The sequence below is a fragment of the Leptinotarsa decemlineata genome, unplaced genomic scaffold (genome assembly GCF_025532065.1).
Source record: "Leptinotarsa decemlineata unplaced genomic scaffold, Ldec_3_MD MMD2_tig00026336_RagTag_RagTag, whole genome shotgun sequence".
Lineage (NCBI taxonomy): Eukaryota > Metazoa > Arthropoda > Insecta > Coleoptera > Chrysomelidae > Leptinotarsa > Leptinotarsa decemlineata.
The window spans coordinates 5,854,508-5,869,467 of NW_027412692.1; the positions used below are offsets into that span (position 1 = coordinate 5,854,508).

Sequence of the window (14,960 nt, forward strand, 5' to 3'; positions counted from 1 at the left end):
GCTACTCAGAAAAACAAATAACGTTATTCTCCAATTTGATAATTGGTGTAAAAAGAACCGTTTGATCATAAATTATTCCAAAACCATTGCGGTTCAATTCCAGAGATCCGAAACACGAAAATTTTCCACTGGACAACTAAACATTCATAATCAGACAATAATATTTTAAGAAAGTTGCAAATTTCTAGGTACAGTTGTTGATAGCAATCTCGGATGGGAGGAATGCATCACTATGATCTGCTCCAAATTGAATAAACACTACTCCACAATAAAAAATCTGATGAGTTGCCTGATGCGGAGGGTATAATTTCTATGTATTGGTTTACTCGACTATAAGTTATAACATTGTAGTTTATGGTTTGGCCACCGATAGTACCAGAGTCTTTTCATCACAAAAAAGGATAATTCGCCTGACGTTCCATTTGGATTATCAAGAATCATGCAAAAATATCTTCAAAGAGAAAAACTTCTAACTTTCACGAGTATTTATTTATACAAACTTCTGATTCACACCTTCATTCACAAAAACAGTCTCATGCAAAATTAAAAATTTCACAACGAAAAAACGAATTTAGACTAGAATTAGGCACATAAACAATAATTATAAAAAATCCTCAAAATATGCAGGCGCGAATGTCTACAATTTATTACCCCATGAATTGAAAAAACAGTTGAACCTGTTCAGATTCAAGGCTAAACTGAAATCTTTTCTGCTTCTATGATATAAAGGACTTCACAATGTTTTGTCAGAGTCCTATTGACGATTTTAATTCAACTGGATAGTTTTATATAAGTATTCTTATATTTTACGGACATTATTGATTTTTATATTTTATTTTAACAATAAGCAAAATGTAGCTACGGTATTTTGTCTTGCCAATCCAATGTTTAATTGGTGTCTGATCAATAAACTTCTATCTATCTGTCTATCTATGCAATTGAAAAGTTCAAGGATAGACGAGACTCTTCCACATGGGGTTCATTGCAAGGTTGAGCTTCGACCGCCGCGCCGATCAAAATTTGTAATTTGTTCTCTGTCTTCCACTGCGAGGTAGCTAGTGGAAACCAGAGAAGAAAAAGAAAGCATTGGCGATCCAGTACCACAGAGCCTACAACTAAATCAGCTACTGGTCCCATTATTTCTCATTGAGTCCTGGATCTGCATCGTAAAATGTTTGTATGAGACTTTATTGTTTTTATTTAGTATTCTCCAAAAATTGAAATGAAGAAATTAGCGTTATAACAAAATCTTCTAGAGCGTTGGAACAAACTAAGCTTTATGAAATGAAAATCGTGATAATTGAAGTTTTATATTCATAAATATATAAAACATATGAAAATACATGTTTATGTGACAAACTCTCATTTTTCTCTTCTTCAGAACATGATGAAGTGCTGAAACAAAAATAATGATTATTCTTAGTTTGAAAGTTATTCCATGGTATTATTTGTATTTTCCAAGTCATGTACCAATGAGTTGTACAAAACATTTGGATATTATTGATAAACTAGGCAGGAGGATGATTCAATAGAAACACCAATGATAAAGAGAAATCCGTCAAATAACATTAGACACGTAGGCTAGTTGCTTTACTATCAGTAAAATCAAAAATTATATGACAATCTCTCAATCAATGTTAAATATTTGTACTGTTTCAACACCAACATAAACAGGTGGCATGAAAACCCTCAACGTGTCTGGTACGAGGAGTTTACTTATCAAATTTCAATGTTATAGCTCATCAGATAGTCTTTCTTCACTCTCCAGCTCTCTCGAAGACCTTTTCCTAAATGTGTCCGTCAATAGTTTTCTCTTGGATACATTTATCATGCAGTTGGTGTTTCCAGGGATCTATATTGTCTCCAACCATTGAAAAAACCACTAATCCAATATTTCATGTTGTTGATGACCACACATTTACCACTAGTTTCTATTTGGGTGCAGATCTTTGACGATACCAAGATCTTTTACTCTCATTGAATATCTGGAAAAACAACTACTCGGGGTGATATGCTGCCAAAACTCTGATATCGAATTTTTATAAGAAATTGAATGTGGTGGAACTGAACATCTAAACGTCAGAACATCCAATTCCGCTATCTTCGTTGATTTATTTGTTTTGTGTCATATTGAATACCAACATCTTGGCACAAAATCACGTTGCTGGGATAGTGACGTGAGCTTCTTACATACATGGAACACTATTTTGTACTAGGAAGTTGTAAATACCTCAGCACCCGTGGGTTGGGCTACCTATCTGGCGTCCCCAGGTGGCGGATAGGGAAACGGCCAGGGAACTGAAGGCCCTGTCCGGGAAGCCAATGTGGCCTTATGGACGGGGTCGCCGGACTCCTGGTCAGTGGCAGAAATAAGTAGGGTGAGGGGAACTAAAACTCCCTAAAAGCCTTTGCAAAACATATGCTCACCTCAAGGCGGTGGTTAGGGATGAACAGAAATGTCCACCCCAATCTACCGCTTGAAATGAGGCTGGACATAGCAGATCACCTCGTGATGTTGTAAAAAGTCCAAGGCGACAGTAATGTCGCTGCACCTTCCAAAACCTTCGCGGAGGCCACCGTGAGACACCTCAAGGTTGCCAAAGAGAGTATAAGTTCAGCGAGTCTTGGCCTACACCTGCCAATATGTTATCTTTAGATATTCAGAGCAATTCCTTTAAAAAACAATAGTAATAATAACCTACAAAACATTAATACCAACAAACAAAATATTAGCTATGTCGAGAATTTCAAGTATCTGGGAATAATAATCGACTATAAACTAAACTGGAAAGTGCATATATCTAATCTGGTCTCAAAAATAAGAAAAACCATCTATAAATTTTACTTACTAAGAAGTATACTGAATACTGTAACTCATAAAACAGTGTACTATGCTATCACACAGAGCTAACTGCAGCATGGAAATCGGCATATAAAACAATTATGGAATCATTGGTTACAGCACAGAAATACATTATCAAGATCTGCCTTCGGAAACCTAGAATATATCCATCTAATCTTCTCTTCAAAGAATTCAGAATCCTAACAGTAACAGAACTGTACCTCAAATACTTATTGATATTTACCCACAAAACTCGAAGTCTTTCTGATGCATTATCTTACGATGGTGTTACAACTAGAGCTGTGTATAATAGAAATTTACAAGTTCCATCCTTTAACTATAAGTTGACGAGATACAGTTTTAATTATCTCGGTAAAAAATTGTACAATATTGTAGATAAATCAATCAGAGATATTAAGTTTCTCAATTCCATTCCATTCCATTCCATTCCATTCCATTCCATTCCATTCCATTCCATTCCATTCCATTCCATTCCATTCCATTCCATTCCATTCCATTCCATTCCATTCCATTCCATTCCATTCCATTCCATTCCATTCCATTCCATTCCATTCCATTCCATTCCATTCCATTCCATTCCATTCCATTCCATTCCATTCCATTCCATTCCATTCTATTCTATTCTATTCCATTCTATTCTATTCTATTCTATTCTATTCTATTCTATTCTATTATATTCTATTCTATTCTATTCTATAAAGGAGATGTCAGTGACCTGCCCACCTTCCTGGAAAGGACAGGATGGACGATGACCTAGGACGACAACTCTTCGAGAGGATGTACATGTGTCACATGTGGCCTCAATCACCATACTCCCCAGACCTCTCACCAACCGACTACAATATTCTCAAGCACTTCGATAACTTTCTCACCGGTAGAACTTTCGCCAGTCAGGACCAGGCAAAAAAGGCGTTCATCGACGTCATCGAATCTCGAGCACACTATTTTTGTGCCGACGGAATTACTCGACTTGTGTTACGTTGGTTAATTAAATTGAATAAGTATTCCCTGAGATAATGCAGTTTAAAGTAGATTAATAAAAACGGACAAATGTTTTAAAAACATAATCTCATCCATGTATGTTTTGAGGAATTAAAACTTTTATTCAGACATTTGAGTTTGATCCGACCTTAACAAAATCAGAAATACTTACTTCAGGGTCTGCGTTGTAGTAACATTTCATCATATCAAATATTATTTCGTAGGGTTCAGCTTCACCTGAAATATCCTCAATTGATCAAATTCTTATACCTTATAGAATTACTAGATTTAAACTATTCGTAATGAATGCATTGGCGTAGCTAGGAATATTTCCTAGGGGCTAATCCCAGCTAATCAGCCACCACATCTAGAAATCACTCAATTTTTAGTATTATTGACAAATTCAAAGAAACTATTGATGAATTTAATTTAATGCCTCCGTTTTCCCACCTCATACAATATGGTATCATCTTGAATACTACCGTGAAGTTGACAAATCAATAATGCAGCATTGGCCAGAGAATATTTAAAAAAAAAGTATTCCATTCAATTTTGTTTTCTTGTGTGAGATACTGACTATATGAATTTGTATTCACAAACAATTCCAATTAATTTCTTTCTAAAGGTAATAATATTAAAAATAAAATATATTCTCCATATTCTAGGATAAACTTTGCATCTCTAGCTACGCCCATGTATGAGTCATGATTATGTATATAGTTATGGTTATGGTGGTGATAGAAACCATTAAAAATTCTTACTTGATTCTCTAGCTTCTTTGTTACATCTTTCATATATTTTCACGCCGTTTTTCACTTTTTTAGGCATATACTTCGTCAATAACTTGTGGTTCATAGTCAAATCAGTATTCATCTGAAAAAGTTTTATTATTGTAGGAGGAATTGATAGAAAAGATTATTGAAAGAAATTTGATACATTTGTGGAATTGAAGTATTAATGTAAAAAAGATTTTCCGTCGTTCTGATAATACCTGATGTATAGAAGACTCAATTCATTATAAAGCCATTGCTAATGACCCCTCATTACTGGTCAGTGTGATAATCTGGCCTTGTGATGATAGTTTGAAAGTTATTTAGTTAAACGAAAAAGAGTAGTTCAAAAAATATTACAGATATTCAGTACTGGGAAAATACTTTTGAAGAGTAGAAATTCACTGAAACTATTCTTACTTTCTGAAACTGAAAAAAATTCATTGCAATTTATTTTTCTTTCAATTAATTGCTTTAATGAATTCCCAATATTTCTCAAATTGAAGATTTACATATAAACCGTGATAATTTTAGAAAGTAAAGTCTGGAATTTTTTTTCTAGTCAAGTGCTATTCTTTGAAGACTTTGGAAGAGATTATTGCCGGAAAAATTGAAAACCAAAAAGTTTCCATATATTTATGAACTATCAACGATGTTAAAAAATTGAAAACGATAATGAAGCATTGAAAAATTGTTTTTTCTGAAATTTTGACTGGTTTGGTTTTTTTCATTGATGAAAGCTACATCATTATGATATTTTTCCAATTTTCATTCCCACTTATGAGGCACTGTTTGGAAACTATGGTGTGGTAATGAATATTACTGGATTTTTTTTCCAACATTTCTCATGCGAATATTGTGATACTTTTTGAAAATCTAATAATCTGACAGTCAAATGATGATTTTGAAGAAATATTGATATAATTATTGCATTACACACATTTATTCATTAACTATTCGTTTTTGCTTGTAAATATCGATATTGAGATAACACTATTTTGAAAAACCAATATTTCCACTGCTCTTTTCTTTCCTGGAAAGGTATATGATTTTTCTAATATTTACTCATTTATTTGATTTTTCATAAACAAATAAATTTTCGAAATCCATTTTTTGACTAGTTAAAATTAAATGAAAATAACCATGCATCATTTCGAAAAAAAAAGAAAATGAAATCAAAATACAACATGATAAAATGTGAATAAAAACTAGAGAACGAGAAATTTTTTTTTCAGTACCTATACGAAAGAGAAGTGAAAATAATATAATTCATATGATATTTCAGACAAAATGATATTGGTACTTATATGCAGAATGCATAGTTAATGCATTTCCATCAATGAGATATGTTTTAAAAAAATGTGTTTAAGTCATTTGTAATATTATTATTCAGATCCTTCTCCAGTCAGTTACCTAAAAAATAATGCATTGTAAATACGCAATGATTTATTTACATTTTTGATCAGTCTGGAGAGTTAAGCTCTGCCAATATCGAACAGATATCGAACAGACATCGTTTTTTTAATTCCAATGGATTGCAATAACATACTCTTCCAGAAAATTAATGTTATCAAATTGAAAATGAATGCAGTAACTGCAGTATCGTTAGTTAGTATAAAAACAGGAAGTTTTGTTCCTCATTTTCATTATGATATCCTACCACGTTATAACGACTACATCCATCAATTTATTCGAAGACGAAGATCAAAGTAAAGTACTCACCTCTTCACTAACTAGCCACAAACATAAGACGTATCTCTATAACAAAACATATTTAAATTAGGTGGTAACTCATATTTTATATAAATTTATAAATGTATTACCAGAGTGAAAATGCAAAATATACTTCAATACTTTCAAAATTTGACCTTTCTCATGGCGAGCATCGTAAATCATTCGAACAAGTAATGATTATATTATTTCTCGACGGTGGAATATTGAATTTTTGTATGCAGCAGGAATATTTGAAAAAAATAGATTCATTTGTGAAGAATACTAACAATTAAAGTAATATCATGAATTCATAAGAAGATACAACCTTAAAAAGTTTCTCTTCATTTACTCGATTCAATTTTAAATTCACCTCATTGTTATCTGGTATATAAGTTAGTGAATTTTTCATATGATCAACTGTAATTGGTTCGGTGATGTAAATTATGGATCATTAATTACAAGAAACGGTCGCATAATCGACAGTTTTCAAAATAGTCGAAAGAAAAATAAATTACTCACCTTCATTTGTTCAGTTGCATCAAAAATTCCATTTTTCAAACTGTCAATTTCGGCTAGTGTAACTCCCATTATAGCAACGCATTTTTTGTGTAATGTTTTGGACAAAGCTAGGAACTCCTCACCATAATCCTGTAAAAAGATATCATTTTCTTTAGATCATGCCAGTTTGATTTTTACTTTTGTCGAGATTATACATTGTTTTGAAAGTTCTGCCACTAATAGAGTTTCTCCGTATTCGTCTATTTCAAACAGTTCAACTACGGAATCTGTAACTTGGAATCAATATTGAATAACATAATTTCATGAAGAAACCTCAAGCACAATGAACTGTGTAGAATACCATATATATATACAATAGTGTTTCGATCTTATTATTATCCAAATTTTTGTAACTGAACTCGTATAGACTTTATCACTGATCTAGTTGCAACATATCATGGTCCATATGGAATTACAGGTAACTGAATCACTGTTAACTGAATCTAGGATCAGAACTAGAACGTTTATCTCAAACCTTCCCATAAGGATATTACTGAACATCAAAATTCTACCCATACATATAAACATAAAGTAGCATCCTAAAAGGCATGATTCACAAATTAGTCAATGCTCCTCTTTCAATAGAATATTTCAATAAAGAACTTAATACCTTCAGAAAAAAAAGCAGAAATCAACGTATTTGCAGCTGAATTTATAAACAAAATACTTTCCAAAAATGTCTACGCAAAAGCGATTCATTTTTGAATAAACGATATATTGAAATTGCATATAGATAGATACATAGATATATTTATTCGTGTATACAATAAAAACATGTCTACATTCGTCATTAAACACAAAACAAAACAAATGCTAAAAAAATATTTATAAAAAAATAAATAAAAAATCAATACTCCTTCACAAATATGCACTTCCATGAAGCAAAAATTCTTCCACAGAATAGAAACAATGATAAACTACATTGCGCATTTGATTTTTAAATGTTTTTAAAGTAATGAAATTTTTATGTTTTTGTGGAAGGGCGTTAAACATTTTAAAACCTAAATACAAATAAGAATTATGAGATTTGGTTAGTCTGAAAAGTGGAAGACGCAGATCACTACCACCTCTGGTACTGTACCTATGTACATAGCAAAGTACGCTATGTACAAAGGACAGCTGATATTTCAATTGACGCAACGCATAAGAAGGTTTGGCCAGACGTTTTGCTAGATCCTGAATGTGAAATGAAAAATTTAGTTGAGAGTCTAAATGAAGGCCCAAGAGTTTAACTCCATCTTCAGATTTTTCCGCATGGTTAAAACTGAGATGCTGCGTTTTACTTTCATTTAAGAAAAGGAAATTACATCAAAACCAAACTTTAGCATTCTGTTCTGAACAATTAAGGGTCTGTAAAGCACTGCTTTTATTTAAATTTTTCACAACGAGTGTGGAGTCATCTGCATAAAAAATGGAAGAAGAAGAATGGAAGGAAATAGAACAGATGATACGTTGAGAAAGTTGATAGTTGAAAATAATAAAGGCCAAATATCCAAATTAGAGAAAGCAGGAGTATATAAATTGAAGTGTGGAACGTTTTCTAAGGTATGTGTTGGTCAAACTGGTAGAACATTTATGAATCGTATCCAGGAACATCATATGACCTATTTTAATGAGAAAACAAGTTCAACATATTTAAATCATTTTTTAGAAGAAAATCACATCTTTAATGAAGATTTTGAAATTTCACACATAGAAAATGGAGATTTGAAACTGAATAATTTGGAAGCAAGCATTCTGATGAATGACCAATTAGATTCAAACAGTTCACCATTATTGAACTTGTTTCCTCAAAAACCGATGAAGTATTATTATTGTAGTAGTATGTAGAATTAATGTAATTTGCTTTAGGTAATCACAATTGAAGGTGTACTTTAGGTATATAAAAGTTGTAGATATTTTAGGTAATTTGATCGAGTAACTACCTAATAGGTAGTCTCAATTGTGATTACGTAGGCTATATAAATATCAGAGTAAGAATGAACTTATAGTACTTAATTGTCTACGAAAAAGTTGCTGTGTTAGCAAAACATGTGATATATTTCTTCAAATAAAGTTTGTGGAGATCAAATAGTAAGTTGTAGTTTACGAAGCTGGAACAGTCAGCAATGAACAACAATAAAATTTAGTTTTCAATTAACAGAATTCAGATGCCCCAATTCATGCATACACACGCCATTGCCAGTTCTAAATTTTATACAAGATTGGTAAGTATTCTGGTGCAGGTGTTTTTGGTCGCAGATCCGGAACAGAGATATCTACCTGCCTAGGAACCTATGCGACTGTATTTCAAGCGGAAATTTACGCTATTGAATTGTCTGCGAAAAGATTTGTAGAATCCAGCCTCATACACAAGTCATTAAAATATTCTTGGACACTTAAGCGGCGTTGGAAGCTCATGGCTCCTACCAAGCAACGTCTAAATTGGTAGCAAATTGTCAAAAAACGACTCTCCTCGAAACGGAGACTTAACAGATTGTCTCTGGTGTGGATTCCTGGCGATACTGGCCTGGAAGGCAATGAGGCGATTTATGTACTAACAGGTCTTCTTGAAGAATACTCTCATTTGAATCATCATATGCAGAGACTCGTATTGTCGGAAGACAGTGTGTGTCGCCTTTGTTTGGAAAATGATGAAACAGCAGAGCATATACTTTGTGCCTGCCCCGCTGGCGTACGAATTAGGTTTTAAGAGTTTGGCAGAGCCGTACCCTTACCATCTGATCTGAAAGACCACTCACCATACAAAATAATCGGTTTCTTTAAGGAGCTGGGTTTATGTGGTCGAGTGTGAATAGGTGTGAGCCATAAACCCTTGCAGGTTGCGGTGAAGGGTCGAATATACCCACTCACTTCAGACCTATCGTAACCTAAGTATTATTGGATATATTGGAAAGTAAAACTCACCTCGTCCGGTAAATAACCATACACTGAAGAGATGACAATGGTAGTAGCAATCAACAATATTATTTTCATCGTGGTCGACTGCAAAAAATATGTTTTTTTCGTAATTCACATAAAAATATTTTTGCACCAATTAATCGAGTTATGATGGCTTCATATCAAACAATAATATTTACTATATTTAGTAATATTTTTCAATGATGGTGAGAAAAATTGTTGATAGTTTACATTCTGGCAAATATTTTTCCATTAATATGGAACTTTATCAAATTAGAGATTTTTCTAGTTACCCATACTTCACAAGGGGCCGTCAATTAATCACGTCTCCCCCTTGGTGATACGTGGTGAAGTTTGAGACTAACTTCCCCTCCCACACCCAAAGTAACGTGTATTTTTTAGAACCTACAAAGAATCTTATATTTTTTAGAATATTAACTATAAATATATTAAATACACAAATACGTGATAGAGGAACTTGAGCAGGACGATCACACTGCGTTTATGCTTTGTGACCTGTCGAAAGCGTTCTGAAATTCTGTTAGAAAAACGATTACAGAGTTAGAGATATTCCGCTTCACTTAATAAGAACCTATGTTACTAATCGTCAACAAGCAGTGATGCTCAACTATACCTTATCAAACTTTCAAACTATTAAGCATGGCGTTCCGCAAGTGTCTGTTTTGAGTCTGCTCTTTGCGGACGACACCACTTTCATTCTATCGAATGAAAATAATGATATGTTACATTCTCATCTCGACGAGGTATCTAACAGTGCTAATCACTGGTTTCTATATAATAAGCTGGAACTGAATGATCAGAAGACACAATATATCCAGATTTCTGCTAATAATCAAATTATCTCTGATTGTGTAAATAATAAAGTTAAATTACTAGGCATTACATTAAATAATAGACTCAACTGGTCTGCACATATTTGTCAACTGAAAAGAAAACTCGTGACTTCTCTATTTGTTCTTCGCCAATTGAAGTACATCATTAGTGCAAATATATTAAAAACCTTAAATTTTCCTCTGTTTCACTCCCATATTATTTATGATGCATAACTTTTTGGAAATTCATGTCATTCCGTTCAAATATTTAGGATGTAAAAGGGATCATTGTCAAGAATATATTTCAAAAAACTCAGAATTATGTCACTGCCAACTTTATTTCTTTATTACGTTTCATTTGAAATCCATAAGGAGAAAACATCTTTAGTGAAACAATGTCATATCCATGAACATAACTTATAGAATTTGAATGTAAAACCAAACATGACTTACTACAAACATTTTGTATTATGTATTATTATTATTCCATAATTTTTTTCTGTACAGTTGAGCGAATAACAAGTCATAATCATGAAGAGTCGTTTTGCAAGCGGTAATAAATTATATATTTCATCGATTTTAAATCAACATCGAATTGGTCCTGACCCTTCATTGATAAGATTGGCAGATTCTGTAAGAAATTATCGAATATTTAGCATTTCTTGTTTCACAAACGGTATCAAACAAATTTGAACTATTGATACGACGATATCAGCATACATTTTTTATTCATGCAACGAAGTTGCATTGTTGCAATGTCGAAAAATAGCTTCACATAACGAAATTTCCAAAACATACAAATTTCAAATCACCAGAATGGAAAAAACGTAACAAAGGACCTATTTACCTCTGCACGGTTTTTCCGTGTCATTTTTTAAATTTTCATCTGAAAAATATGTTATTTTCATATTACATGAAAATGTGAAGAACATACATCTAAAACAAAAATCCTTTCGAAACAATTAGTTCCACATGAACATTGATTCATACGAAGGGGGCAAATTTTCCATATTTTTGTTTGATGGTGGAGAAGTGAAAAGCCAAAAAACTATTTGTCAAAAAAGAATTCTGTCTTAATTACATCCCCTTTACAATTTTAATATTTCAAGTTATGAAAACTTTAGAATAAAAGAGTAAAAACGGATTTTTTTCAGAATATATAGTAGTAATAGTTATAAACACATACGCTATACGTTCAAAAAATGAGGTAGATTTTTATTTTTCTCAAAAAATATTTATTGATCAATTTCTATTTTGTCCCCTCCAAAGTTCCTATCTCCTCGATCTTTGCAAAACGCTACGTCGTCATTTCATGCGTCTCTTTAATCTTGGCAACAGGAAAAAGTCGCAGGGAACAAAATCAGGTGAATACGGTGACTGAGGCATGATTACGGTGTTGTTTTTGGCCAAAAATCACGAACAAGTAATGACGAATGAGCAGGTGCATTATTGTGATGCCAAAGCCATGACTTGTTCTTTCACAATAGATGGCGCTTTTTTTCGTACTGCTTCTCGCAAGCGGCGTATAACTTCAAGATATTACATCTCCCTGGCCTTCTTTCAAAAGCTTATACCATTTGTAAACATCTTTCTAATTTATAGAACATTCAACTTATTTTTTGAACAGTCCACCTTTAAGAAAATTGTGGGATAAGATTTTTCTCATATAGACGTTTGAGTTTTGGATTTGGTAGTTGGTAATTTGAATTGAGAAAACGAATTTCACAACGTTGGTAAAAAGTGAAACAGACACAGCCCTTTGAAAACTTGTTATGTTATTTGTTATGTTGTATAGCAATAGGGATGGTTGAAGACGTAGATGTGGATGAGTGTCATCAACTCGTCCAGAGCGACAAAAATTATGAAACTGATGATAACTGTAGTTAGTTACATAATTCTTTTCACAAAGTCTAATCGTTTTCGAAATCTTGAGAGTAATGTATAAGCAATTTCAAGGAGAAAACCAAATTTCCAACCAAAAGCGTTTATCTGAGAACGAGATAAGAAACATATTTTTCCATTGATTTTATTTTCGTTTCGCGGGCAAAATTTATAAATTAGGTAGTTTGCTAAGTATAATTTGAATATGCGGTAACTTTTCAAGGGGAGCGGATTTTTAATTTTGAAATTAAGTATAGAAATATTCGATATTTTTCTTTATAAACTACTATTGAGAAAATGTGATAATTTTAAATGTAATATGATGATTTACTTTGCTCAATACTCGTCCGTTTGAAAGAAATACAGTTGAAAGAAGCAAAAAAATGGTAATTATAAAAAAAATTTGAGAATTAACAAACATTCAAGAAATTCTATAGATGTATTATTGAGATTGTATGAGGAGCATAAAAATCTGTTCTTACCTTTATTGTCAGGGTCCTCATTTATTAACACTTTGATACTTAATGGCGATTTAACTTACCGAGAGGGTATTTATTGTATTTGACATCGGTTATCTCTTGACGTTGAATCACAAAAATATCATAATGTCTGGTCGCGATAATTAAATTGCTGATCAATCTATTTGTAATAATCTGCAAGTGCTGATTGCAATTGAAAATATTCATAATTCGTAATACAGTCAAACTGAATAATTTTCATTTACTCAACACCGAAATCATTTATGTTTGAACTCATTGCTCGAACAATCAAAAATCTCTAAATATTTTTCCTGAATTTGGAGATGAAAACTTAACATTCTTTCTTTCAATGAAACACTTCAAAGAGTGCATTTGAAGAAAAAATCCTTTAGAATCATTCATTTATTTATTTATTACAGTTGACAGTTTACAGTTTACAATTACAAAATAGGGAGTAACAGTGGCATTTACAAATATGTTCTTACATAATGATTTGCGAATCTATATATAAAAAAAAAATTATAAACAAAAGCGTCAGTTAGCTGGATAATATTATAAGAAAAAACCACACAATTCACTGTTCCATGTAAGTGAAATTTTACCATTCATTTAGTATATTGTGTAGAACTCCTGTGAATGACGTCTGATGTAATTCCATAACGACTGTTTGGAATACAAACTGAGTAGAGAAAAGTGGGTTTTGTCTAATTCTGTGTTCATATAAAAGTATTTGTTTCGAAAGAATTATTCTTTCGTGTAATTCAATGTTTATATGAAAGTAGCTGTTTCAGGAGGGCTTTTTCTTCCAGTTTGTGTCTGAAAGTTACTTCTATGCATGATCTACACATCTACTTTTAAAATTGATTGCTTCCTTCCTTTCTTTGGAAGATTCCCACTTCTTCATTTGTATCCAGATGGAGCAAACAAGATAGCCTGTATTATAATAAAAAAATGCACGATAATACTTTCTCTTCAATGTTCGTAAGTACTTTCTCGCAATAAACTCGAAATATAGTCTCTCATCATATTCACATCGTATTAGACTTGATAACGTTGTTCGAAGTTCATAATATTTTGATGGAAACGTTCTCCTTGCTCTGCTGAAGAAGCTCTCACGTCACTTTTGAATTTATCTAAATGGGCATGCATCATATGTACTTTTGAAAACATCCTGCATTCTTTCAACATATTCCCAGCTAGCTGTTCGCAGTCTTCAGCATTATTATTTCTTAAAAATCCAGACACTACTGCTTTGAATCTATTCCAACCTTCATTTTCAAGACTATTAAACAAATTTGGTAATTTTTTATCAATACAAATTTACCTAATGCACTTACTTTCAGCATATGTGGTCTCGGCCTATATCCATCGACATAACGCGGCGCTAAGAGTGCTATATTGTCATCTACGGCACTCTAACGGTATTGACGAGACACCGGTGTTGTCCTTCGCTCCTGGGGATATTGAATCCGTTGTGGGAAACAAGAAATGCCGAATTTATTGGAACTATTCGTTTCCCACCCTCAGGCTCATGTAGTCCTTCTCGACCACCAGAGCAAGACGATATTTGTCGTGGAGGTTTCAGCTCCTGGCGAGACGAATATCGTTCCAAAAGAGGGAGAAAAACGGATAGAATATAGAGATTTTCTCTCAAACACCGTATACTCCATCCAGACTACTCTATCAAGATGGTTGTTCTGATAATTGGAGTCCTTGGTGGAATCTTAAAATTATACCGGCTTGCCGCACTGAAACAGAAATCTTGGCCGTGCAAATGCAGAAGGCTCTCATTCTTGGTTCACTGCGCTTGCTAAGGGCACATGATTCTCAGACCCAATGATCACTTACCCTACGGTGTGAGGAGTGGTCGTTGGTTGATAATAGTGGCGCCCCCTCCTGAATGTATCGAGGCTTCGGTAGATAGGGCCTAACCAGCGCTCACTACGGTAATAATAATAATAATAATAATGAAAGAACTCAA

At 33.0% G+C, this 14,960-nt stretch overlaps 1 protein-coding gene across 2 annotated transcripts in view; it reads right to left on the reverse strand.

Annotated features, from left to right (window-relative positions):
• Positions 1-1,297: 1,297 nt before the first annotated feature.
• LOC141485751 (uncharacterized) overlaps positions 1,298-14,960 on the reverse strand; it is a 198,978-nt gene continuing 185,315 nt past the window's right edge. Inside the window, exons 1-7 of one of the 2 annotated variants that reach the window (XM_074183181.1) lie at positions 12,983-13,122; positions 9,793-9,870; positions 6,847-6,975; positions 6,337-6,372; positions 4,606-4,717; positions 4,017-4,081; positions 1,298-1,395 (exon numbers count right to left, since the gene is read on the reverse strand). In XM_074183181.1, the coding sequence (XP_074039282.1) occupies positions 1,378-1,395; positions 4,017-4,081; positions 4,606-4,717; positions 6,337-6,372; positions 6,847-6,975; positions 9,793-9,870; positions 12,983-13,003 (459 nt within the window). In that variant the 5' untranslated portion in view covers positions 13,004-13,122 and the 3' untranslated portion in view covers positions 1,298-1,377. Of the gene's footprint in view, positions 1,396-4,016; positions 4,082-4,605; positions 4,718-6,336; positions 6,373-6,846; positions 6,976-9,792; positions 9,871-12,982; positions 13,123-14,960 lie in introns of those variants that run through there. The other variant, XM_074183182.1, reaches the window with a different exon arrangement.